General features: G+C 44.4%; 1 protein-coding gene across 3 annotated transcripts in view; it reads right to left on the bottom strand.

The window, feature by feature from the left end:
* The window catches only part of palld (palladin, cytoskeletal associated protein), a 243,012-nt gene that overhangs the window by 51,555 nt on the left and 165,018 nt on the right, over window positions 1-26,439 (bottom strand). For all 3 annotated transcript variants that reach the window (XM_060834813.1, XM_060834829.1, XM_060834821.1), the window contains 4 exons: window positions 13,393-14,055; window positions 11,932-12,070; window positions 6,376-6,477; window positions 1,917-2,135 (listed from right to left, as the gene is read on the bottom strand). In XM_060834813.1, the coding sequence (XP_060690796.1) occupies window positions 1,917-2,135; window positions 6,376-6,477; window positions 11,932-12,070; window positions 13,393-14,055 (1,123 nt within the window). The remainder of the gene's footprint in view (window positions 1-1,916; window positions 2,136-6,375; window positions 6,478-11,931; window positions 12,071-13,392; window positions 14,056-26,439) is intronic.

Here is a 26,439-nt window from a genome sequence, read left to right as displayed (position 1 = left end):
GGGACAATTTAGATTAGATTACCTACAGTGTGGAAGCAGGCCCTTCGGCTCAACAAGTCCACACTGACCCTCCGAAGAGCAACCCACCCAGACCCATTCCCCTACACCTAACACTATGGGCAATTTAGCATGGCCAATTCACCTGACCTGCGCATCTTCGGACTGTGGGATGAAACTGGAGCACCCGGAGGAAACCCGCACAGACACGGGGAGAATGTGCAAACTCCACACAGACTGTCGCCTGAGGCTGGAATCAAACCTGTGTCCCTGGTGCTGTGAGGCAGCAGTGCTAACCACTGAGCCATTGTGCCAGTCCTGATAGGATGGGCAATAAATTTGCCCTTGCCAGTGATGTCCACAATCAATGAATAAATAATTTATATGGATAACAATCACTGAAATGTATAAAGTTCTGAAAGGGCTGGACAAATTGCACGCAGGAATGATGTTCCTTTGCTCTGGGTTGATGGGATACCATTACAAAGGGTCACAGTCTTTGGATATAGGGTAAGTCATTTTGGATTGGGATGAGAAAAAGATGTCTTCACTTAGATGGTGGTGGGCATGTGGAAATCTCTACCACAGTAGATTGTTGATGCAAAGTCACTGAATAAATTTCAGAAACAAGATTTCTCGAGGATATAGGTGTTAAGGAGCATGGGAAAAGGGTTGGAATGTGCCATTGTTACAAGATCAGCCATGATTATATTGAATGGTGGAGCAGGCTCAATGGACAATGATTGCATAACTTTCTATGCTTCTATATTTCTGCACACTTAGAAATCTCTTCACACAGACAGTGAATCTGAGGAATTCACCACCAAAGAAAATGGTTGAGGCCAAAACATTGTAGTTTCAAGAAGGTAGACATAGCTCTTGTGGTTAAAGTGATCAAGGGAAATGGAGAGAGGGTGAATGGTCAGCAATGATTTTATCGATTGGAGGAGAAAGCTGAAAGGGCTGAATGGCCCACTCCTGCTCCTATTTTCTATGTTTTATTTAATTCATTTGTGGGATGGGAGTATCACTGCCCAGGCCAGCATTTTCCAATCCCTAATGACCCAGAGGGCAGTTAAGAGTCAACCATTGTGGGTCTGGAGTCACATGTAGGCCCGACCAGGTAAGGATGGCAGTTTTCCTCCCTAAAGGACATTAGTGAATCAGATGGGCTTTTCCAACAATTGTTTCATAGAATCCCTATAGTGTAGAAAAAAAGGCCATTTGGCCTAACAAGCCAGTACCAACTCTCCAAAACCATCCCTCCCAGACCGATCTCCATATCCCCATAATCCTGCATTTCCCATGGCTAAATCACCTAATTTACACATCCCTAGCCAATCCACCTAGCCTGCACATCTTTGGAAGAAACCCACGCAGACACGGGGAGAATGTGCAAACTCCACACAGACAGTTGCCCGAGGCTGGAATCAAACCCGGGTCCCTGGCGCTGTGAGGCAGCAATGCTGACCACTGAGCTGCTGTGCCGTCATCAGACTCTTAATTTCAGATTTTTAAAAAATTGAATTTAAATTCCACCCTCTAGCCATGGCATGATTTGAACCAAGGTCCCAGAACATTAGCTGGACCTCTGGATTAATAGCCCAGTGATAACGCCACTAGGCCATCACCTCCCATCCTGTGGCATTTCTACATCCTACAAAAGAAGAATTTATCAGGGTATGGCGAAAGAATGGAATTAATGTAACAACTCTATCAAAGACAAAAACAGAAACAGAAACTGCTGATGAAACTCAGCAGGTCTCACAGCATTTTGGGGAGGGAGAAAGCAGAGTTAACATTTCAGGCCCAGTGACCCTTTTCCAGAACCCCAGGACCCTATCAAAGAGCCTGCAGAGGTACAATGGGCCAAATGGCCTCCTTGAGTGCTGGAAGATTCAGCTTTTGCAGCCCCGTACCTTTGGCAGGGGATCTCCGGCCACTTTGCAAGTGAACGTTACTGGCGTCCCTTCGAACAGCTTGATGTGTTTCAGCTTCCTCTCGAAGAGTGGGGCTGTGCCATGGTCAGGTTGCTCATCATGTTGGACCTCGTCATCAGATTCGTCCACCGGGGACCGCTCCAGGCGAAACTCTATCTCATTGATCAGCCTTTGTTCAAAGCTGGAGACCTTGTACTCCTTAAAAAGAAAGAATAACACTATCAGCACTGTAAAAGGAGAAGGATGAGTACAGAGGTCTGGTGAGCATCCCACACTGTTACTGTTTTGTCTGACTTCTCCTGAGAACAGGCAAAACTGATGGGAAGATCTTCTAGAAAATTCTCAATGAATTCCATTTGAAGGTTATGAGGGAATACAAAATAAGGAGCCTCGAGATAAGACTCAAAAGACAACATTTACAATGGGAAGTAAATTAGCTCACTGAACTGGAAGGTTTGTTTTCAGATGTTTTGTCACCATACTAGGTAACATCATCAGTGAGAATCTCTGGTGAAGCGCTGGTGGTATGTCCCACCTCTCTATTTATAGGTCTTGGTTTCTTAAGGCGGGTGATGTCATTTCCAGTTCTTTTTTGATATCACAAAGGGTACAAATTAGAGGAAACATATAACACCGTCAACAATATCCTGACAGGCATTAAATTCACAGGAGGAGGAGAATGACAACGGACTCCTACTCCGAGATGTGACAGTTGGACGTACAGTTAATGGAGAACTTCAAACCAAAGTTTGAAGCAACAAACACAGACTAAATACTTAACTTCAGAAGCAATCATCTCAACACCCACAAACAGAGCTGCATCAAGACGTTACTTCAACAAGCTAAACCACACTGCAGCACCCAAGAACTACAAAAAGCAGAAGAAAAATATCTATACAGTTGCGCCTCGACATACAAACGGTCCCATTCACGAACAAATCGGTTTACAAACAGGATTGTACGTAAAAGTTTGCTTCAATGTACGTGTGAAATTCAAGGTATGAACGCAAAAAGCCCGTGTGCGACCACGTGGTTTCATTGTTCTGCTTTGCTAAGCACTTGTTGAATGCAAAACCTCTTGAGCCCCACGTGATCTCATTCAATTTGTCTTTGGTGCGTGCGCTGTGAACAGCCATCCAAGCATTCTTACGCTATCTGAACAACGGGAAAAATTGATTCAGTTTGCGAACTTTTCGGTTTGCGAACCAGGTCTCGAAATGGATTAAGTTTGTAAGTCGAGGCGCTACTGTACAATGATTTCAAGCAAAACAGGTACCCAATGAACACAATCCACCGATTCCTCAGGAACAAACCCAAAGAAGCAGACACAGCAGAACCAAAAACCACAGTCACATTACCTTACATCAGAGACATATCAGAAATGACTTCCAGACTACTCAGACCCTTTGGCAAATTGGTAGTTCACAAATCTACCAACACACTTAAACAGTGACTAATCAACCTAAAGGATTCATTAAACAATACCAGCAAAATTAATTTTGTTTACAAAATACCACGCAAGAACGGAAAAAAAAACACTACATCTGACAAACAAGCAGGAAACTTGCCACCAGGATACACGACCCACTCTCACTGGTTTCCATACATACAGATAAAGAAGGACACCACTTGGACTGGGACATCACACACATCCTAGGACAGGTGACACAAAAACACGCATGTGAATTCTGAGAGGCATGGCATTCTAACCAGATCTTCATCAATAAACACAGCAGCGTAGATCCCATCTACATTCCCTTGTAAAACAGAACTGGAAATGACATCACACACCATAAGAAACCAAGACCTATAAATAGAGAGGCGGGACATACCACCAGCACTTCACCAGAGACTCTCACTGGCCATGGTGATGAAACGTCTGAAAACAAACCTTCCAGCCCAGTGAGCTAACTGACAGATTTATCATCAAGCTGAGCTACAAATCTTTTCCAAAATTTACAATGGGAATTTCGAAAAAAAAACCCCTTTACTCCAGACAGTGGTTCAAGTGTGAATAAGGAGGATATAACTGAAGTGAATCCACTTGCCTGGATGGGTGCAGCTCCAACAACACTTAAGAAGCTTGATCATCCAGAACAAAGCAGCCCACTTTGATTGGCACCACATCCACAAACATCCAATCCGTTCTCCCACCGGCACTCAGTTACAGCAGTGTGTACTATCTATAAGATGCACTGCAAACATTTACCAAAGATCTTGGCCAACACGCACAACCATCTAGATGGACAAGGGTGGCAGATACATGGCAACGCCACCACCTTCAAGTTTCCCTCCAAGCCACTTACCATCCTGACTTATATCGCTTTCCATCACTGTCACTTGATCAAAATTCTAGAATTCCCTGCCTAATGGGATTGTGAGTTAACCTACAACATATGGACTGTGGCAGTTCAAGAAGGCAGCTCACCACCATCTTCTCAGGGCTGGTAGCCTACAGGACTGCGTACTCAGCCCCTTACTACGCTCCTTATACACTCATGACTGCGTGGCTAAATTCAGCTATAACTCCATTTACAATTTTGCTGATGACTCCACTGTAGTGGGTCAGATCTCAAATAATGACGAGACAGAGTACAGGAAAGAGATAGACAGCTCAGGGACATGATGTAAAGACAACAACAGGAGCTGGTCATTGACTTCAGGAAGCAGATTGGAGAACATGCCCCTGTCTGTATCAATGGTGCTGAGGTGGAGGTGGTCGAGAGCTTCCAGTTTCTAGGAGCAAATATTACCCACAATCTGTCCTGGTCTATCCACATCGACACTACAGTTAAGAAAGCAATGTCTCTACTTCCTCAGAAGGCTAAGGAAATTTGGTATATCCACAATGACTCTGACCAATTTTTTTTCGATGCACCATAGGAAACATCCCATCTGGATGCCTCACTGCTTGATTTGGCAAACTGTTCTGCCCAAGACCGCAAGAAATTATTTAGAGTTATAAATGCATCCCAGTCCATCATGAAAACCAGCATTACTTCCATTGACTCCATCTATACTTCCCACTGCCTCGGGAAAGCAGCCAACATAATCAAAGACCCCTCCCACCCTAATTATTCTCTGCCCCACTCTCTTCTGTCAAACAGAAGATACAAAAGTTTGAAAGCATGTACCGATAGATTGAAGAACAGTTTCTTCCCCGTTGTTATCAATCTTTGAACAGACCTCACATACAGTAAGAGCTGATCTTTCTCTGCACCTTCCCTGTAGCTATAACACGATGTTCCGCATTCTGTTCTATTACCCTGATGTACTTATGTGAGGTTTGTCTGCTTCACACGCAAAGCAATACTTTTCACTGTATCTCAGTACATGTGACAATAATAAATCAAATCAAGTCAAATTGAGGGCAACTCGGAAGGGGCCAGCAGTGCCCACTCCTATGATAATTCAATTCCAAGTGTATGTTTGTACAGCTTTTAAATCAAAAGTAAAAATGCTGCAAGATGTCAGAGCAATATGAAAGCCAATTGTAGTTACTGGAGACATGAAATAAAATAACTACAAACTAAAATGTTGGAGAAATTCTGCAGCATCTGCAGAAAGAGGGAGAAACTGTCAATAGATTGACCTTTTCTGACAAAGAGTCAATTGGCACTAACTCTGTTTCTCTCTCCACAAAGACCTGCTGAGTTTCTCCAGCACGTTCTGTTTTCCTTACACGGAGATTTGATTTTAAAAAAGCTATAGTTTTGAAAAGAGTGTGTTGCAGGCCACCCACTTCGCACTTCGTGGTTGAGCCTAAAGTACAAACAATTTATTTTAACACCACAGATATTTCATGTCAATCTCTCCTGAGAAAAGTTGCTGAGCTATTCAAGTAAACTAAAGGAGAAACAAATTTAAAAAAAAACTGCTATTTGGAATGGAATGAGCGTAAATCTGGTGAACATATTAGTCCGACCAGCGTCAAAAACCTTTTACATTGTTCCTAGTTGGGAACAAAAGCCAAGTACTGAGAATGCTGGAGATCTGAAATTGTTTTGTTAACTCCAGACCACAGTTAAGTTAAAACAGCCCAGTCCAAATATCAAATTAAAAAAAAAGTTAGTCAAATGTTCTGGCTAATGTGAGGCAATTCATTCCTGTTGTTCATTTGTGTCTCTCCCCCACCCCCTCTGCCTCATTCCACTAAAGTAAAACAATAACAGAAAGGAAAGAATCTGATATCTTAATTCTAATTGAGGTATCAATGATTCCCCTAAAGAATGCATGCTTTGTTCTGCTGCAGACCTACTGTCTTGGTATTGCCATTGGGAAATGCTGGGATCATAAAACCTCGCTGAATGTCGCAGGGGTTTTTGAGGTATGGATCAAATCAGTTTTGTTCTCTCATTAAAAGCGCTTTCTTACATGAAATGGAATTCAGAAGGATGAATTGTGATGCTTTTCCAAAATAAAGGAAAATGGTGACTACCTGGACCACGGGGTCATCCTCTGCTTCCTGGAAATTGAAGACAGTGGCGGCATTGTCTGCTCCCAGGAGTCTGCGGGCCATCTTTTCCTCATAGGTCAATCTCTGCCGAGGTGGGAATAAAGGAAAGAAAGGGCAGATCAGTCATAGTTCATGCGCGATCAAAGAGTGAGCAAACGGCATTCCAGAATGTTTCCGGATTAAGGAATCGCTACCAAAGCACAAAGCCGGGGAAAGATGGGATTGCCTCCGCACAGATGTTCCCACAAACCCTGGGATCTCCTGGGGCTGCTTTGTAGCTAATGGCGTATCCTTTGAAGGATAGTCACCGCTGTAATGCAGGAAATACAGCAACCAATTTGTGCACAACAAGCTCCCAAAGAAGAGCAACCAATTTTCCATCAGCGGAGATGGACAGGAGATTTTCTTGAGTTGATTTAGATCTTAATATCGTTCCTCAACATTGACAAACTCAGTATCTAAACTTCCTCAAAAAAAATCTCAAAACCATCCAACACATGTCCTGACCCAAAGGAAGGTTCCATACCCGTTTCTGCATGATACCAAAGTGTGGGTGTGAGTGTGCTCATGGAGGCTGACTTGCTGGCCTTGACCTCTAAAATACTCACCGGATCATGAGACATTTAAGAACTGACATCTGAGTTTCCCAGACCATCCCAGCCCTGCCTTGACAGAAGCTACCATGCAATCAGAGGTCCTCAATGCCATTGACTGGGGCCTATTTGTCAGGGGATTCAGTCAGAACGATGTTGTGAAACTTGAAAAGAGTTCAGCAAAGATTTACAAGGATGTTGCCAGGGTTGGAGGGTTTGAGCTATAGGGAGAGGCTGAATAGGCTGGAGCTATTTTCCCTGGAGCGTCGGAGGCTGAGGGGTGACCTTACAGAGGTTTATAAAATCATGAGGTGCATGGATAAGATAAATAGACAAGGTCTTTATATCAGAGAAAGAGAGTCCAAAACTGGAGGGCAGAGGTTTAGGGTGAGAGGGGAAAAACTTAAAATGGACCTAAGGGGTAACATTTTCACACAGATGGTGTGCATGTGTGGAATGAGCTGCCAGAGGAAGTGGTGGTGGCTGGGACAATTACAACTTTTGAAAGGCATATGGATGGGTATATGAATAGGAAGAATTTAGAGGGATATGAGCCAAGTGCTGGCAAACGGGACTAGATTAGGTTAGGGATATCTAGTTGGGATAGACGAGTTGACTGAGGGGTCTGTTTTGTGCTGTGCATCTCTATGACTCTGAGAGATTTTTAAAAAGTTAACTCACAGCAGGAGGGTATCTCTGGCTAAGCCAGCATTTATTACCCACTCCTAATTCCCCAGGGGGCAATTAAGAGTCAACCAGATTTCTGTGGATCTGGAAAACATATAGGCCAGACCAGGTAAGGATGGTAATGAGGAGATTAGTGAACCGGATGGGTTTTTTCCCACAATCAACAATGGCTTCACAGTCACCAGGAGATACTGAACCCCAGACTTTTATTGAATTCAAACTTTATCACCTGCTGTGGTCAGGTCCCCAGATCATTACCTGGGTCTCTCGACTAATAGTACAGCAACAATACCACCAGGCCATTACCTAGCGCTTTTCATTTGCCTGTTGTGTGTTGGAGGTCATGGAGGGAGGGGATTGGAGTGCAGGGCAGGAAGTGGCTTTCCAAGGCCACCCCTTTGCTGCCATGCATGCCAATGAATGCCTCCTGATTTGGGAAAATGGAACAAGCCCCCACACCCCAATGGGTAAATCTGGCAGACAGGTCATCACCCAGTTTTGTCACTTGCTAGGGAGATAGGAAGTGGGGGCAATGGCAAATTGAGGCCGGTAAGTCATCCCCAATTGATCTTTTCATCTCGCTTTTCATGGTGAGGAGTCTACCTCTGGGATTGGTGAGAGAAAGGCTGAGGGTGAAGAGAAGTGTGGAGTCGATATGGGAAGCTGATACTGTTCTCCTTTGAGAAGAGATTGGAGAAGATTTGATTGAAGAATTCAAAATCTTGACTGGTGCAGACAAAGTAGATGGAGCGAATTTGATGGAGTAAAGGGTTGGAGGATTTGAGCTATGGGGAGAGGCTGAACAGGTTGCAGCTGTTTTCCCTGGAGCATCAGAGGCTGCGGGGTGACCTTATAGAGGTTTACAAAATTATGAGGGGCATGGATAGGATAAATAGACAAAGTATTTTCCCTGGGGTGGAGGAGTCTAGAACTAAAAGGCATAGGTTTAGGGTGAGCGGGGAAAGATATAAAAGAGACCTCAGGGTCAACTTTTTCACAGAGAGGGTGGTATGTGTATGGAATGAGCTGCCAGAGGAAGTGGTGGAGGCTGGTACAATTGCAACATTTAAGAGGCAATTGGATGGGTATATGAATAGGAAGGGTTTGGAGGGATATGGGCCGGGTGCCGGCGGGTGGGACTAGATTAGATTGGGATATCTGGTTGGCATGGACAGGTTGGACCGAAGGGTCTGTTTCCGTGCTGTACATCTCTATGACTCTATGAAACTGTTCCCACTCATGGATTGGTTGAAAACAAGAGGACACAGATTTAAGATGAAGAAGTCCCGATGGCAACATAGGAAGAACTTTCCAATGCATGAATGGAATGCATTGCCTGAGACAATGGTAGAGGAATATTCAATCTTTGCAAAGGGAATTAGATAAGTGCTTGAAGACTACAGATCTGTGCAGGGAAAAGGTAGGGAATGTGACCATTGGTTTGCTTTTGCAACATGCTGGCTGGCCTACTATAGGAAGGATATTACTAAATTGGAGAGGGCGCAGAAAAGATTTTCTGGCATGTTACTGGGCCGGGAGGGTTTAAGTTATCAGGAGAGCTGGGACCTTTTTCACTGGAGTGTAGGAGGTTGGGGTGGGGGGTGACCTTATAGAGATTTATGAAATCATGAGGAGCATAGATAAGGCGAATAGCAAAAGTCTTTTCCCCAGGGTTGGGGGGCGGGGGTGGTTCAAAACAAGAGGGTATAATTTTTAGGTGAGAGGAGAAAGATATAAAAAGGGTCCTGAGGGGCAATGTTTTCACACAGAGGGCGGTATGTGTGTAGAATGAATTGCTAGATGCAGGGACAGTTACAACAATTAAGATACATCTGTACAGATATATGACTAGGAAAGATTTAGAGGATTGTGGGCCAAGTGCTAGCAAACATTCATATCAGAATTTGAACCTGGAGCCCAGACCTCTGCCTGCACTGCAAGGTTAATAGTCTAATGAAAACGCCACTAGGCCATCAATTCTAAGAGGATGGTGTTGCAAATGTAGAGGACACAGATGAAGACTTTTTCTCACTCAGCGAGTTAAGCAACTTTGGAACTTTCTACCTAAGGAAGCATAATTGAATTTTTTTTGGGAAAGAGATGGATAAACCTTTGTTAGGCAGGGGAATCGAGCATTACTGGGGATAGGCGGAATTCAGAATAGACAGGTCAGCCATGATGCTACAGAATGGCAGTGCAAGCTAGAGGGGCTGAATGGCCAACCCCTCTTCCTTTTCTGTGTGAGGCATGATGTGTCCATTCACTTTCGATCCCTGACTAAACTGTCTCACTATTCTCCAGCTTTCCTGGGAGAACAGGCCAGGAATTCCATCAAGCCAGGTGTCAGGAACAGTCGCATGTGCACTGTCAAGGTGTGAGTGTGCGCGGGCACAACTGCCCCTTTCGCCTTGGTGGGTGTGGTGTTCAGCTGCTGGAGGTACAGTGGAAATCTAAACCCAAGTAAGGATTTGCTCCTTCCATCTCCCTTCACCAAATGGTTCTCAGACATTTAACAGGGTGGTCTGTGGTCAGCACTGAATAAATACATGTTGTCATCTTTACAATGTTTAATTTTGGGTCTGACTGTGGCAGCTGGGTTTATTTTCCACTTCACGTCCTGACATAGCCCATTGAGGGGCGACTGTCACTACACAAACAGCTCCAAGTACAAGGCGAAAAACAGGTGCATTGTTCTTCAAGTATATCTGCTCCTTGCATTGCTCTTCAAGATTCACACACTGCACTACAAATTGAAAAACATCCCCACTTTTTAATTTCCTGCAATCGTATTTCTTACTTCCTCTGAGTGAACTTCCACATTTCACCCTCATTTGGACTAATTGGCAACAGGCAATGTCTACGTAGACCCTGACGATGGGGCTGGCAAGGAGTTAACCCAATTCTCTTCATTTACGTTGCCAAGCAAGCTTGAGGAGATGGAGATGTGTTTTGTTTCAAAGAGAACGTTAGGGGATTAAAAAACGGATGGGCTCATGGCTTTTTGCACAAATGAAAATATTGTGTTTCCGCCAGCAAGGTACAGCTGGTGGTCAAAAATGATTCCAGAAACAACGGGTTCCCAAAAGTAAAACAAAAAAGTGCAGATGCTGAAAATCTGAAACAAAAAGAGAAAGTGCTGGAGACCATCAGCAGGTCTGCCCGCATCTGTGCAGCGAGCGACAGAATTAATGTTGCGTTTTTGACATGATTCTTTTACAGCTTGAGTTCTGATGAAGAGACTCACCAGACGCAAAACACTGACTTTGTTTCTCTCTCCACAGATGCTGCCTGACCTGCTGAGTTTCTCCAGCACTTTCTGCTTTTCTTACAGCTGACTGCAAGTTACACCAGAGCAAAGAGAGCTTTTGGGCTATTTAACGGCATGATTCCAAAACGGCATGTTTCAGGAGAACTGCCTCAAGCGGATAAGGCTGGAGGTCATGGACAGGCTAGAGTGAGAGTAGTGTTCCTCTTAGTCAAAAGGTCATTTTAAAGTGAAAGACAGCAGGTTTTGAGGGGATTTAAGAGTGGTGGAAGTCTGTAATGCATTGCCTAAGAGGTGGGAAACCTCACAACCTTGATAAAAAGGACTTGGATGAGCATTCAAGTCCTTGGTGGGAAAGTGTGACTTGTGGAGATAGTGGTATATTTCTGGCAGTACAAATACGCTGGGTTGAAGGAGTGTACTGTAAGTTCTATAATTCTAACTGAGTTTAGCAAGACTAATGTATTTTAGGACAAGGAGCCCGAGGAGTAAAATCATCACTCAGCAACGTGTGACTTGGGAACTCTCTGCCTCAGAAGGCAGCACAAGGCAAGGTCACTGAATACTTTTCAAGCAAAGATGGAAAGATTCTTGTCAGGTGTTGGGGAGGGGTCAAGGTTTATCGCAGGCGGGGGTTAGCTGGCAATGTGGAAATCAAAACATGATCTTATTGAAGGCTGGAGGGGCTGAATGGGCGAAAGTGAGGACTGCAGATGCTGGAGATCAGAGTCAAGATTAGAGTGGTGCTGGAAAAGCACAGCAGGTCAGGCAGCATCAGAGGAGCAGGAAAATTAACGCTTCGGGCAGGAGCCCTTCATCAGGAATGAGGCTGAATGGTGCTTCTATTTCATATAGCACAATGGAGTCCACTCAATACTCCAATCCCTTGAAGGCTTGAAGATTGAAGATGAAGCTGTTGAGCTGACATCAATGTGGAATACCGTTTGGAAAATTCAGCAACATGAGTATTTTGTTCCCAATCCACAGTCCTACCTGGCCATTGCTCAAGCGGTCATCCTTAAACCGTAGCTTCCTTTCCAAATCCTGAATGACTGCGTCCTTTGTTCCCTGAATTTCCTCATCTGTTGCCAGGCGAGAGGTTCGGCTGTTTCTCTTTAGACTCTGCGGGGTTCTGTAGGACACAGAAAGGTTAGATTTTCTTCAGAGGAGATGGGCAGCCTCAACTTCATTTCTTTGACACTTTAGCCCAGAATGTCAGGGATTCCAGAGGCCTTTATAAATGGAGGAGTCTGACATATCCCAGTCTTGTCTTCAGAGGGAAGGGTGTAAGTTGGGAATCAGCACAGCCATTTGTAATTACTGCTGAGTTCAACAAACTTCATTTCACTGTTCCAAGGGCTTAACTTGTAGTGCGCGGGCCACAAATGTACGCAGAATATTTATGAAAGATAGATACAATTCTAATTATGGGTGATCATCTGAAGGAATTTAAATCCTCAGCCCTGACAAATTCAGAAAGAAAATGTGCAGTTTTCAGTTTGAGTGGGAAAAGCAGGTACTTGCTGCTGGAGGGTTCTGATTGACAGGCCATCTGGTGTAGCTTAGGGGAAAAAAGTAACCATCTGTTCCTGCAGTTTCTATTGGCTTTGATGGAAACATTTCCCAAGGGTTGTTAACTTCATTGATCCCATACTGAATGCTTGGCTGGCTTGCAAAATATCAAAATCAACTCTTATAAAGTGGCTGAGTTGATTGACAGTTCAAAGAGGTCTGCCTTGGCCAACATCGTTTGCCCATCCCAAATTGCATACGGCAGTTAAGAGTCAAGAGCATTCCTATGGGTCCTGGAGTCACATAGCGTTGGCAGATATCCTTCCTACAGGGCACTTTACAAAAACCAACTGTGGTCAAGGGATTTTTAATGTCTAATTTTTATTGAATTCAAATCTACCATGGTGAGATTCAAACTCAAGTGGCATCAATGTGGACCTCACCAATTTCCTCATTTCCCCTTCCCCCACCTCATCCCAGTTCCAAACTTCCAGCTCAGCACTGTCCCCATGACTTATCCTACCTGCCTACCTTCTTTTCCACCTATCCACTCCACCCTCCCCCCCCAACCTATCACCTTCATCCCCTCCCCCACTCACCTATTGTACTCTATGCTACTTTCTCCTCACCCCCACCCTCCTCTCACTTATCTCTCCACCCTTCAGGCTCTCTGCCTGTATTCCTGATGAAGGGCTTTTGCCTGAAATGTCGATTTTCCTGCTGCTCGGATTCTGCCTGAACTGCTGTGCTTTTCCAGCACCACTCTAATCTAGACTAAGTTGCTACATCAGCCCGGTCCCCTGAATTACCAACCCATTGACTGTACCAAGGGTCATTGCCTTCCCTGAGGGAGCACTGTTCATCTATTACCTACAGGAATGTTAGACAACAGACAGAAGACACATTATAAAGTGAGGAGAGAGCACCTCGAGGCTTACTTACATGGCGATGGCTCCCTTCGGAAGACCCAATGCATTGACGGGTGACACAATGGCTTGTGATGGCAACACGGAGCTGAGGAAGGCACTGGGCGATTGGCCAGAGTGAGGGGAGGCCCTCCCCGCTGAGGGGGGCGGGCAAGGAAGCTGGGAGGGGGAAGCGAGGAGAGGTGGGGGCGGGGGCGGCAGAGGGAAAGGGTCCTGAGGGAAGAAAGCAGGAGGGGTGAGAACTGGCGGCGGAGGAGGGAGGGGAGGCGAGGAGGAGGAGGGGCTCAGCGTGGAAGGGGAGGTGAGGTAGCGCTGGTCGGAGTCAGACAGGCAGGGCTGAGGTAAGGTGACCCGGTTAAAGGGCTTGTGCAGGGTTGGGGGGGAGAGGGGGGAGGAGAGGTTAGACCCTGATGAGCCAGAGGAAGGAGACAGGTAGCCGGCGGAAGATGGAAGGCTTTGGGCGGCGATGAACTGCTTGGGGCGGGCGTAATTGAAGCTGGTTGTCTGTTGCATGGCTGCGGGAGTGTGGGGGTTTAGCACACTCATGGGGGCAGGGGTGAGCTGGTTCGAGGGCGGCGAGCACTGGGGGAAACAGAACGCCTGCTGACTGGGCCAACCACCTCCGCCTTGCAGATCCGCCAAAACCTGGTTCTGCAGCTGCTGCAGTTTCAAGGGGTCCCTGGAACAGAAGGAACAGACACAAGAAACCATCGTCAATCCCACCGCTCAATGTGAAGATCTCCTACATCAATATCGCAGTGTGCCGTCTCAACAAATGGCTGCTTCACAGGCATGTGGTTTTCCACAACAGCAACATCCTACAAATTAACAATGAAGGAACTTGCATTTATTGAGTGGAAACGCCGATTGGTATGGACAGGAGGACACTCGGCCCATCAGTTCTGTTGCTTAATGACAATCTTCTGCTTTTTCATGTCCATGCACATCAGTTCTACCCAAATAACCATCCAATACTCTCCCGTCTGCCTCCATTGAACCTGCATCCACATTACTAGGCTGCACACTTCAAGCCTAACTACTTGCTAGGCGAAAAGGGTTTTTTCTCACATGACCCTCACTTTGTTTGTGTGCCACTGTCAATCTATTCCCTCTCTTGCTTTTACTTTTACAAGCAAAACAGCTTCTCCTGACCTACTCTTCCCAGCCCTCTTATGATTGTGAAAACCTCCATTAGATTTCCTCTCAGCCTTCATCTCTTCCAGGAGAACAGTCTCAATTTCTTCAATCTAAATTTCTCATTCCTGGAACAATTCTTGCAAATCGTTTCTGCACTCTCCCCAGTGTGTTCACATCTTTCCTGTGATTTGGTGCCCACAACTGTACACATTACTCCAGCTGAGGTCTAACTAGTGCCTTATACGGGTTTAATATCACCTCCTCGTTCTTGTATTCTCTGACCCAATTAATAAAGCTAAGAACTCTATATAGAATCAAAGAAATGTACAGCACGGAAACAGACCCTTCGGTCCAACTTATCCATGCCGACCAGATATCCTAACCTAATCTAGTCCCATTTGCCAGCATTTGGCCCATATCCCTCTAAATGCTTCCTATTCACATACCCACTCAGGTACCTTTTAAGTGTTGCAATTGTACCAGCCTCCATCACTTCCTCTGGCAGCTCATTCCACACACATACCACCCTCAGCCTGAAAAGGTTGCCCCTTAGATCCTCTATAAATTTTTCCGTTCTTACTTTAAACCTCTGCCCACTAGTTTTGGACTCCCCTAGCCTGGGAAAAAGACCTTATCTATTTATCCTATCCATATCTTTCATGATTTTGTAAACCTCTATAAGGTCATCCTTCAGCCTTCAAACGCTCCAGGAAAAACAGCCCCCGCCTATTCTAAAAGGGTTTAGAAAAGATTTACAAGGATGTTGCCAGGGTTGGAGGATTTGAGCTACAGGGAGAGGCTGAATAGGCGGGAGCTGTTTTCCCTGGAGCGTTTGAAGGCTGAAGGATGACCTTATAGAGGTTTACAAAATCATGAAAGATATGGATAGGATAAATAGATAAGGTCTTTTTCCTAGGCTAGGGGCAGTATTTCAAAAGTGGCCTAACCAATGTCCTGTACAGTAGCAACATGACCTCCCAACTCCTATACTCAATAAAGACAAGCACACCAAATGACTGCCCTGCCTACCTGTGACCCCACTTTCAAGGAGCTATGAACCTGCACTCCAAAGTCTCTTTGTTCAGCAACAATCCCCAGGACCCTACCATGAAGTGAATAAGTCCTGCCCTGATTTGCCTTTCCAAAATGTAACACCTTACATATATCTAGATTAAACTCCATCTGCTACTCCTGGATCCATCAATCTATCTGATCAAGATACCGTTGTAAACAGAGGTAACCTTCTTCGCTGTCCATTACACCACCAATTTTGGTGTCATCTGCCAGTTTACTAACCATACCTCCATTGTTCACACCCAAATCATTTATATTAAATAAAAGTGCCGAATATGTTTTATTAACTACTCTTTATCTGTCCTGCCACCCTCAATGATCTGTGCACATATACACCCAAGTCCCTCTACTCCTGCACTCTCTTTAGAATTGCACCCTCTATATTTTATATCGTCTTTCATTGTTCTTCTGAAGACCTTTCACATTCTTACAACCTTACTGTTAGCTCAGTACTTTTGTCATGCACTTATTATGGTCATGTTAAAAAGTTACAGAAAGCAAAGTCCTTCAATCAGTAAATTAATCACATGCTGATAATGTGTATTACTGATGTTGCTAAAGTCATAAATGTTACTGACACAGTTCCCAATGCTTCATCAGAACAATGTACTGTATCAACACTATGTTAATTATATTGTTATGCTATACAGACCAAGGCCTATGGTCTAAACAAGCACATTGAAAAGGATACCGTTGACTCTAGACTTCCATAACCAATACGTACACAGGGGCAAGGCTACAGAGTCATTCCTGAAGACCAATTGTAATTTAAAATTCTCGATGTTTCATATCTATTTTGACCTTTGTTACAGTGACCATCTAGGGGGCTATCACATTTTACACGGGTTTGATTTAGTTTCAATCGATATTTTAAAAAATGAGTGCTGGGAAACAGGGGAATTAGATGAGGGGAAAACATATATAATGTTGTGATCTATGGGTAAGAAACTAACAAGAAAGGACTTTCTGTTCAGTTTCACAATTTACACAAACCTAAATCAAAACGAGGTCTCATTTTAATGTCTGGCAATTCAGGAAATGCCGTACTGCAGGTATTATCCCTAATGCAGCTCTCCATCAGTACTGCATTGGTATTATCCTTACTGCAGCTCTCCATTAGTAGTGCATTAGTATTACCCTTACTGCAGCTCTCCATCAGTACTGCATTGGTATTATCATTACTGCAGCTCTCCATCAGTACTGCACTGGTATTACCCTCACTGCAGCTCTCCATCAGTACTGCATTGGTATTATCATTACTGCAGCTCTCCATCAGTACTGCACTGGTATTACCCTCACTGCAGCTCTCCATCAGTACTGCATTGGTATTACCCCTAATGCAGCTCCCCATCAGTACTGCATTGGTATTATCCTTACTGCAGCTCCCCATCAGTACTGCATTGATATTACCCCTAATGCAGCTCCCCATCAGTACTGCACTGGTATTACCCTTAGTGCAGCTCTCAATCAGTACTGCATTGGTATTACCCTTACTGCAGCTCTCCATCAGTACTGCATTGATATTACCCCTAATGCAGCTCCCCATCAGTACTGCACTGGTATTACCATTACTGCAGCTCTCAATCAGTACTGCATTGGTATTACCCTTACTGCAGCTCTTCATCAGTACTGCACTGGTATTACCCTTAGTGCAGCTCTCAATCAGTACTGCATTGGTATTATCATTACTGCAGCTCTCCATTAGTACTGCATTGGTATTATCATTACGGCAGCTCCCCATCAGTACTGCAATGGTATTATCATTACTGCAGCTCCCCATCAGTGCTGTACTTGTATTACCATTACTGTAGCTCCCCATCAGTACTGCATTGGTATTACCGTTACTGCAGCTCTCCATCAGTACTGCATTGGTATTATCATTGCTGCAGCTCCCCATCAGTACTGCACTGGTTTTATCATTCTGGATTATGTGCTTCTCTACTGAGTCAGTGCAGTCTCAGATCTCAGTGAACCCAGCTCTGAGACAGGAGGTTACTGTCTCCACTTCTGCCTCTGAGTCATGGGTTGTGGCGAATCGAGTAATCAAACCAGCACTGACTACTTGTCAGGTCCAGACAGGGAGCTCAGCTGTTGATCTTGGGTTCAATTTACACAGCACTCCTTATCGGTGATGAGAAGCTTTATCAATAAAACAGCCAAGTCAACACTCAAAGAAAAGAATCATTTAGTGCGGAGTCTTAACCCCTTCAGAAAATGGTTATTTACAGCACCAGAAAATATTTCACCACATAGAATTGCTAATCTGAAAGGATACGTTGGTACCAGGCTATTGGTTTTGAATTCCAAATCAAATTCAATCAAAACATTGCAGGTTCGTCGACCAGACAACAAATCGTTGACTATATTTCCAATAGTATGCCACTGCCTTCATTTATTCACCTATGGACTGGAAAGGCGAATGTTCATTGCATGTCCCTAATTGCCCTTACGAAGTGTTGGTGAACCGTCTTTAAGATTTCCTGGGCTGTTTCACAGAACAGTGAAGATTCAAACATATTCGCTTTGGCGCCCAGTGGTTAGCACTGCTGCCTCAGCACCAGGGACCCCAGTTTGACCCCACCTTCGGGTGACTGTCTGTGTGGAGTTTGCACATTTTCCCCCGTGTCTGCGTGGGTTTCCTCTGGGTGGTCTGGTTTACTTCCACAAAGATGTGCAGGTTAGGTGGATTGGCCAGGCTAAATTGCCCACAGCGTGTTGGCTAAATGGATTGGCCATTGGAAATGCAGTGACAGACCAGGGGAATGGATCTGGGTGGGATGCTCTTCAGAGGGCTGGTATGGACTTGTTGGGCTGAAGGGCCTGTTTCCACACTGTAAGGAATTATATGATTTGGATTTGTATAAAGGTCAGCCGAGGTAAGGACGACAGATCTCCTTCATTAAAGGATATTGAGTGACCATTACTGATTCTAGATTTTATTATGGTAACTATAGCAACTACCTCTGCTCATAAGCAATGCAAATAAATCAGGCTGAGAATATATCGAGAATTTAAAATCTCCCTCAACTGCACTTTCCACTTCCCGATCATCTTAAAGAACATGGGCAGCAGATACTTGGGAACACTACCAAGTCCCGTCCATGTCACCCACTATCCTCATTTGGAAATATAGGGCTGTTCCTTCACTGCTACTGGGTCAAAATCTTGGAACCTCCTCCCTAACGACACTGAGGGTGAACCTGTACTCCAAGGACTCAAGAAGGTATGTCACCACCACCTTTTCCAGGGCAGTTAAGTTCAATCAAAACATTGAATAATAGCAGACTAGACAACTAATAGTATGACAGGATGTCAACTTGAGCAGTGAGTCTGGGTAGGATTTCCTTCAGTGGGTTGGTGTGGACTCGATGGGCTGAATGGCCTGCTTCCATACTGTGGGTATTCTATGATTCTACAGTCAGACACATGTTAACTGAAAGGGGGGGCAGGCCAAGGGGATGAATGGCCTATTCTGGCCCTGGCCAGGAATGATCCTGACTTTTGCAAATGTCAGTGTGGTGATACGTTCAGGCCAAAGATAACTCATGGTTTAATTGTTTTGTTACTTTAAGCTTTCAGTGAGCATGGAAATAAGGAGGGAAGGAAACAAAGAAGGTCTATTTATACAGCACGTTTCAGAGGAGTTCACAAGACAACAAATTATTGCTGAATAAGAGACATGTTGTTGCAGCTTTTCATCTTGTAGCTCTCAGGACAGAATTGCAAGAACACCAAATCTCAATGGGGACAACAAGCAAACAGAAAGAACATGTGCAGACTTTGCAGTTTGCCACTGAACAAAAGCTTGGGGTCCACTATTCCCTACCACCTTTCATATGGCAGCACCTACAGAGTCCACCCTGCCTGGTTTAAATTTAAACAACAGTGTGGTATAGTTGTGTGTTCCCTGGTGTATTCTTCCGGGCAATACCTCAAACAATCAGAGCCCACTAGTCAAACAATCAGCACCCTCTTTTCATGCATTGTTGTTCTCCATGAAATTTGGTATTCTTGCGATTCAGTCCAGATCAGTGCTAACCGAAGAGAATTTGACAGATTTTCTCTTTTTTCATAATTCCACAATTTCTGCACAATCAAACAATAGTAAATAATTAGAATTATGGCAGTCAGCTGCAATAAAATTTCATAATCGGACCTGATGCTATATCCTATTAGTTGCATTGGGATAGCCATACTGAGAAATTTACTTTGATATTCACTAGAAAACAACTCAGTGGATAGCAATAAAATTCGTGACTAGATGCAATGCTGACGAACTTTGCTAACTAGCATTTTTTCAAAAGTCATCAATTTACAGCATGTTATAAAAGCCTTTCCTGTTCGTACATATTTCCCAACCACAATGACAGTGGGCACTGCAACTGCAAATTATCACCAACTGTCTGAGCTTCCTGACAGCAAAACATCAGCTGGAATCCATCAACAATTTGCTGTCTTTATGCCAAAGAAAGCTAAAATTTTCAAAACCGCAGGGCCCTTGTTCCGTCCTAGCACTGATAATGCACAGCATTGATGAGGCCAATGCCAGCCTGCAGATCGAGTCATAAAACAGGCCCTTTAGCCCATCAAGTCTGCACCACGAAAACTATACTGCGGCCTACACCAGGCCCACTTTCCTGAACTAGGCCAACAGCCTCAAATGTTATGACACTCCAAGTGCTCATCCATTTTTTTTATGGATTATGAGGTTTTCCTCCTTAACTACACTCCCGGGCAGTACACTCCAGACCCCCACTACCCTCCAGGTGAACAGGTTATTCCTCAAATCCCCTCTAACTCCTTGCCTTTGACTTTAATTCTGGATCAGTGGTGCTGGAAGAGCACAGCAGTTCAGGCAGCATCCAACGAGCAGCGAAATCAACGTTTCGGGCAAAAGCCCTTCATCAGGAATAAAGGCAGTGAGCTGGAAGCATGGAGAGACTTTAATATTATGCACCCTTGTTCTTGACCTTTTGACTGAAGGAAGCAGCTGCCCTCTATCCAAACTGTCCATGCCCCTCATAATCTTACACACCTCAAGCAGGAAACCCCCTCAACCTGCTCAGTTCTAAAGAAAACAACTCGAGCTTATCCAGCTTCCCTTCATCACCAAAATTCTCCATCCCAGGTAGCATCCTGGTGAATCCTCTCCCCACCCCCTCCAGTACAATCACATCCTACCTGCAGTGACTAGAACTACACACAGTGCTCCAGCTGAGACCTCATCACAGTCCTGTATAACTCCTACATGACCTCCCTCCTCCATGCTTCAGCTGATAAACAGCAGTGTCCTGAATGCCCTCCTATTAACCTGTCCTGCCATCTTCAGGGCTTTGTAGGCAATAACCTCCAATATCCCTCTGTTCCTCTGAGCTTCCTGGTACCTGCCATCCATAGTGTGTTGCTTCTTCCAAAGCATATCACCTCACATTTGCCAGCATTAAATTCCGTCTGCAACCAAAACTGTTGCGATATTATGAGAGTGGATCACTTACAGGTCTGTTAGCCCAGAACGCCTCCTCTCTATGACAGCAATCCAATTAGTCCCACAGCCTCCTGGTCTTTAACTTGGGCCTGCAGTTTTTTTTTAATATCCCTTTCATCTTTGGGTTCTGAACAAAAGCCAAACCAATCTACTAATAATGTTGGCTCTGTTTCTCTCTAAAGGTGTTGCCAGACCTGCTGAGTTTCTCCAGCAATCCCTCTGTTTCTCTTTCAGATCTCCAGCATCCACAGCATTTTGCTTTTTGTGAAGATTCCCTCATTCAGCCTTTTTATTTATTACGTTTTGGGTGGGATGTGGACCTTGTTGGAGAGGTCTGCATTTACTATCAATCACCAACTGCCCTTGAGAAGCAGGCGGTGAGCTGTTCTCTGGGACCGCTGTGGTTTTTGGGGTATAGGAATACAACAGGGAAGGAGTGCCAAGATTTTGACACAAGGTCAGTCACCTCCAGGATGATATGGGGCTTGCAAAGGGAACCTCCTGCCCTCGTTAGTGGCCTTGGGCTTAGAGGAGCTGCTGCAGTTCATCTTGTAAATGCTAGGCACTTTTAACCTTGCTGGTAATGGAGGGAGTAAATGTTGAAGATGATGGATGGAGTGCCAATCAAACAGTAGCTCTGTCTCAGATGGTGTAAAACCTCTTGAGTGTTGTTGGAGCTGTACCCACCTAGGCAAGTATTCCATCACAGTCCTGACTTGTGCCTTGTAGATGGAGTCAGTAGGTGAGTTATTTAGCGTGGTCTGACAAAAAAGTAATCCATAAGCCATGGCTTAGTGGGTCACACTCTTGAAACTAAATCAGAAAGTTCAAAGTTCAAGCCCCACGCCAGAGACCTGAACACAAAACCACGGCCAATACCTCAGTAGAGTACTCAGGGAGTGGATTATCTTTTGGATGAGGCTTTGAATTAAAAGATCCTGTTCCAAAGTTCCAAATAATCATTGACTAGAGGAGATGATTTAGTCATTGTCACATTGCTGTTTGTGAGAGCCTAAGAACAAAGTATTTGACTGACAAATTTCCTGTTTTACAGGAAACAACTTGGGAGATGGATGTTATATTATAGCTGACACAGTGACACCGGATCACATGCTTCAGGCAGGCTGCAACAACCATGTCTTTTTTAAACTGTAGACAGAAATGAGAAAGCACTGTTTGAAACCAGTTTACGAGGATGGCTACGTGATTTGAAAGTAAAGGAATTCAATAACCCTGTCTGGTTAGCTGTGTTCCAGCAACGTGCAGACAAACTGGAGCTGGGGTTTGTTTGTAAGTGAAGCTGACTGGTGTATCAAAGAGGGACCAATTATCAATGACAAAGGTCCTTTGCCTGACAACAGCTATGCGATTGGCTGTCAAGTAGCTGACCAGGTTGGGTTATGAGCAAGACAGACAGAAGTTAGTTCAGACCAGAGGAGAACTCTCAGTTCTCTGCGATATGCCACTTTAAACCTGAAGAAGACCAGCTTCTCTCTCCTTCAGCATATACTACAAGCTGTAAGTTTGAATTTGATAAGTTAGAGACTTTTCATAAGTGACCCAGCCACCCTGTGCCTCTTGAAAACAAGTAGAAACATTTGCAAAAAGGAAAGTTGAGGATAAGCCTTCAGATCAGCAAGAACTAACCCAGCAGATCTGGTGAACAAGGACCAGGGAACTGTTTTACTAGTTTTCCCTTTGCCAATGTGCACTTTACCCCCTTGTTTATGTTTGTGTTTGTGTGTGTGTGCTAGTCCGTGTTTGTGCATGTTTGTATGTATGTATCTGTGTGTTTGTGTATGTCTCCTTAAGTGTTTCTGTGCGCATGTGTGAGTTGTTTATAAAGGGTTCAGAGGTTTAATTTTCAGAGTTGAATTAATTCAGTTCAATTATTTACATGTAGCTAGAATTGAACAAACCTGACCCATAATTTCCATCAATCTGAGTCTGAAAATCAGATGGTTTGGTGAGTTTATGTATATTTTTTGAACACGTTAATTTTTGTGATGATTGTGGGAATAGTGGGTCTTGATTTCCAGTGCCTTACCCCAGTGAAGGGTAACAATACTGTATATCAAAACAGAATCTGAGGTGTGGCCAAAACTTACAACACACCAACGTTTTAAATAGGGTGGAATTATGAGAATGTTGAAAGGGACTTTCCAAATTAGACTGTATGCTTGGAGTTTCCCTCTCCAGCTGTGAAAGTTCATCCTATGGGTGCTCAATATTCAAGCTATGCATCAGCGAGCTGTTCAACTCTAGAGCATATCACAGCCAGCGTTCAGCTTGTACACCCATGAGCCTTTGGTCACTAGGTAGCAGTCAGCTAAGGCTGTTGCAGCATTGATGGCAGTGTGATCCACTCCTCCTGGCCATTGCAGCCTCGTCCTGCAGAATGTGGTCTGCTTCTGGAGCTTCAGTGACTTGGTGGGTCCGGCGGCCGATCTACCCTAACCTGCACATCTTCAGATTGTGGGAGGAAACCCGAGAACCGGGAGGAAACCCACACAGACATGGGGAGAATGTGCAAACACCATACGGACAGTCGCCTGAGGCTGGAATCGAACCCAGGTCCCTGGCGTTGTGAGGCAGCAGCGCTAACCATTGAGCCACCGTGCCGGAATTCCAGAGGCTTCAGTGTCGGCTTTCGGCAGCAGTGAAGAATGTGAATTAAACAAAGATGGACTTTGTCTTAAGTTTTTTAAATTTATGATTTCTGCTATTAATATAGGTATCAGAATATAGTGACTAAAGCACTTCTCATTGTAGTTTCGCAAAATCACAAGTGACAATAAATTACTATTAAAATTTTTAAAAGTACAAGGGCTGTTATCGTGCTTTGTGGTACTGTCTCAATAAGAAGGAATGAAGACCCCTCTTATGTCAATTAAACACATCGACTAAATCAAAACCCTACAACACCGAATGAGGCTATATAGCCCATCATACCAGTACCGGTGACTTTAAACAGCTTTCCATGTGTTTAGACAGTGTTTCTCACAACCTTTGGATGTTTCAAAGTGCTTGACCATCTCTGTTTAAAGTCACCGGGGCGGTGTAACAAGTGCAGGTTCCCACACGCTACAGTGAGCAGATCATCTACTTTTCTACTTCCGGCGATGTTTCCGAGGGAGGAGTAGCAGATAGGAATAATGCCCCCTTCTCCTCTCTAAAAGGATGCCATGGGATCCTATATACCCAGCTAAGGAGGCAGGCAGTGCCCCAGTTTAATGCCTGGGGACCTCTGACAGTGCAGCACTCCATCACAAAAGCAGTAACGTGGCAGTGTCCAATCTGAGGAACGGTCACTGGACCTGAAACATTCATTCTGATTTCTCTCCACAGATGCTGCCAGACCTGCTGAGCTTCTCCTGCAATTTCTATGTTTGCTTCTGATTTACAGCATCCACAGTTTTTGCACGTTTTCCTCTCTGTCCTTGTGCTGGAGACCTGAAGTGTGATTCGGACCAGGAGCTTTCGAATTCAAAGGCCATCCTGCTACCACTGAGTCAGTACAAACTGAGTGCCCCCAATGTCTGCTCTTTCCCCATTGCCTTTCACTCTCTTTTTAAGAACATTTATCCAAGCTCCTTTTGAGAACGACTCAATAATCCTGCTCTCACCACCCTTCCAGGCAGCACGTTCCAGATCGCACAACGTGCTGCATAAAAACAAAATTCTCCTCATCTCTCCTTTGGCTCACTTGCCGAATGACCTTTAAAACCTGGTCCTCCACTGACTGATAGATACATATTTGTAGATATTAAAGGCATTGAGGGGCACGTGGAGGACATGGGAAGACACTGTTGAGATAGAGGATCAGCCATGATCATGTTGAATGGCAGCGCAGGCTTGAAGCGCCAAATGGCCTACTCTTGCTCTTGGATTCTATGTTTCTCCCAACAGTGGCAGCAGATTCACCTGATTTATTTACTTCCGCACCCTGAGGAGATGAGAGTACTAGAGCTGGAATTCCCCCTTTTAAAATGATAAAAGACCTGCTTAACCAGGATCGCTGTTGCTACTTCCTCAAATTGATTCTATTATTTTATTTGATAAAAGGACTTGGAACATGACCCCGAGAGCCAAAATAAATAGTGCCAGTCATAGAGATGTACAGCACAGAGACAGACCCTTTGATCCAACTCATCCATGCCAACCACATATCCTAAATTAATCTAGTCCCATTTGCCAGCACCCAGTCCATATACCTCACAACTCTTTCTATTCATGATTTGGAGATGCCGGTATTGGACTGGGGTGTACAAAGTTAAAAATCACACAACACCAGGTTATAGTCCAACAGGTTTAATTGGAAGCACACTAGCTTTCGGAGCGACGCTCCTTCATTAGGTGATTGTGGAGGGCTCAATCGTAACACAGAATTTATAGCAAAAATTTGCAGTGTGATGTAACTGAAATTATACATAGAAAAATTGATTGTCTATACTGCAAATTTTTGCTATAAATTCTGTGTTACGACCGAGCTCTCCACAATCACCTGATGAAGGAGCGTCGTTCCGAAAGCTAGTGTGCTTCCAATTAAACCTGTTGGACTATAACCTGGTGTTGTGTGATTTTTAACTTTCTATTCATGTACCCATGCAGACGTGGCCGTGATTATAATATTGCATCTGCCTTCTAGAACAGGGAGGGGTGTGTGCGCACGTGCGCGTAGTCTTTTCTCAGGAGTTGCATAAGTGGGTCGTGAGTCTTCCTCAAGAAGCTAATGCTGTGAATACTTTTAAAGCCCGAGGTTGATTGATTCCTGGTAAAGCAAGTGGGTGAAAGGTTATCAGGGTAAGCAGGCCTGTGGAGTAATCAGATCAGATTTACCATCATCATAGCAAATAGCAGAACAGGGCCTGAGGGGCCGAATAGCCTACTCCTCCACCTTGTACCTTTGTTCCTTTATGTCCTGAGGGTAACGGGGTAATACTGACGACATTCATCATATGCAACATCAGTTGTGGTGTTAGAAAGACTCCAAAGAGAGATGTAACAGAGTAGACCTTACGCTAAATGTGCAGAACAACCTTGGCTATCCGAACACCAATCATCCGAATTTCGGATTATCTGAACAAGATCTCAAGGTCCCGTAAAAATGCTATCCATTATCCGAACAACTCGTTGTCGAAACTCTCAGTTATCCGAACGAAATACTCCATACCAGTCTCTTTCGGTTAATCGAGATTGTTCTGTATATGGTTATTAGAATGTGAATGAATAGTTAACTGAAAAAATACTTCCAATTCCATGAAACCTCTCTTCAGTATTAAGGTGTACCCAACTTCATTGAAGACGACCACCCTATGACAGACTAAGATCTCAATTCCCTGACCTAAAATTCTTTCCACTTCCTCT

The sequence above is a fragment of the Hemiscyllium ocellatum genome, chromosome 2, assembly GCF_020745735.1.
Source record: "Hemiscyllium ocellatum isolate sHemOce1 chromosome 2, sHemOce1.pat.X.cur, whole genome shotgun sequence".
NCBI lineage: Eukaryota > Metazoa > Chordata > Chondrichthyes > Orectolobiformes > Hemiscylliidae > Hemiscyllium > Hemiscyllium ocellatum.
This window is presented reverse-complemented; position numbering and strand designations above follow the sequence as displayed.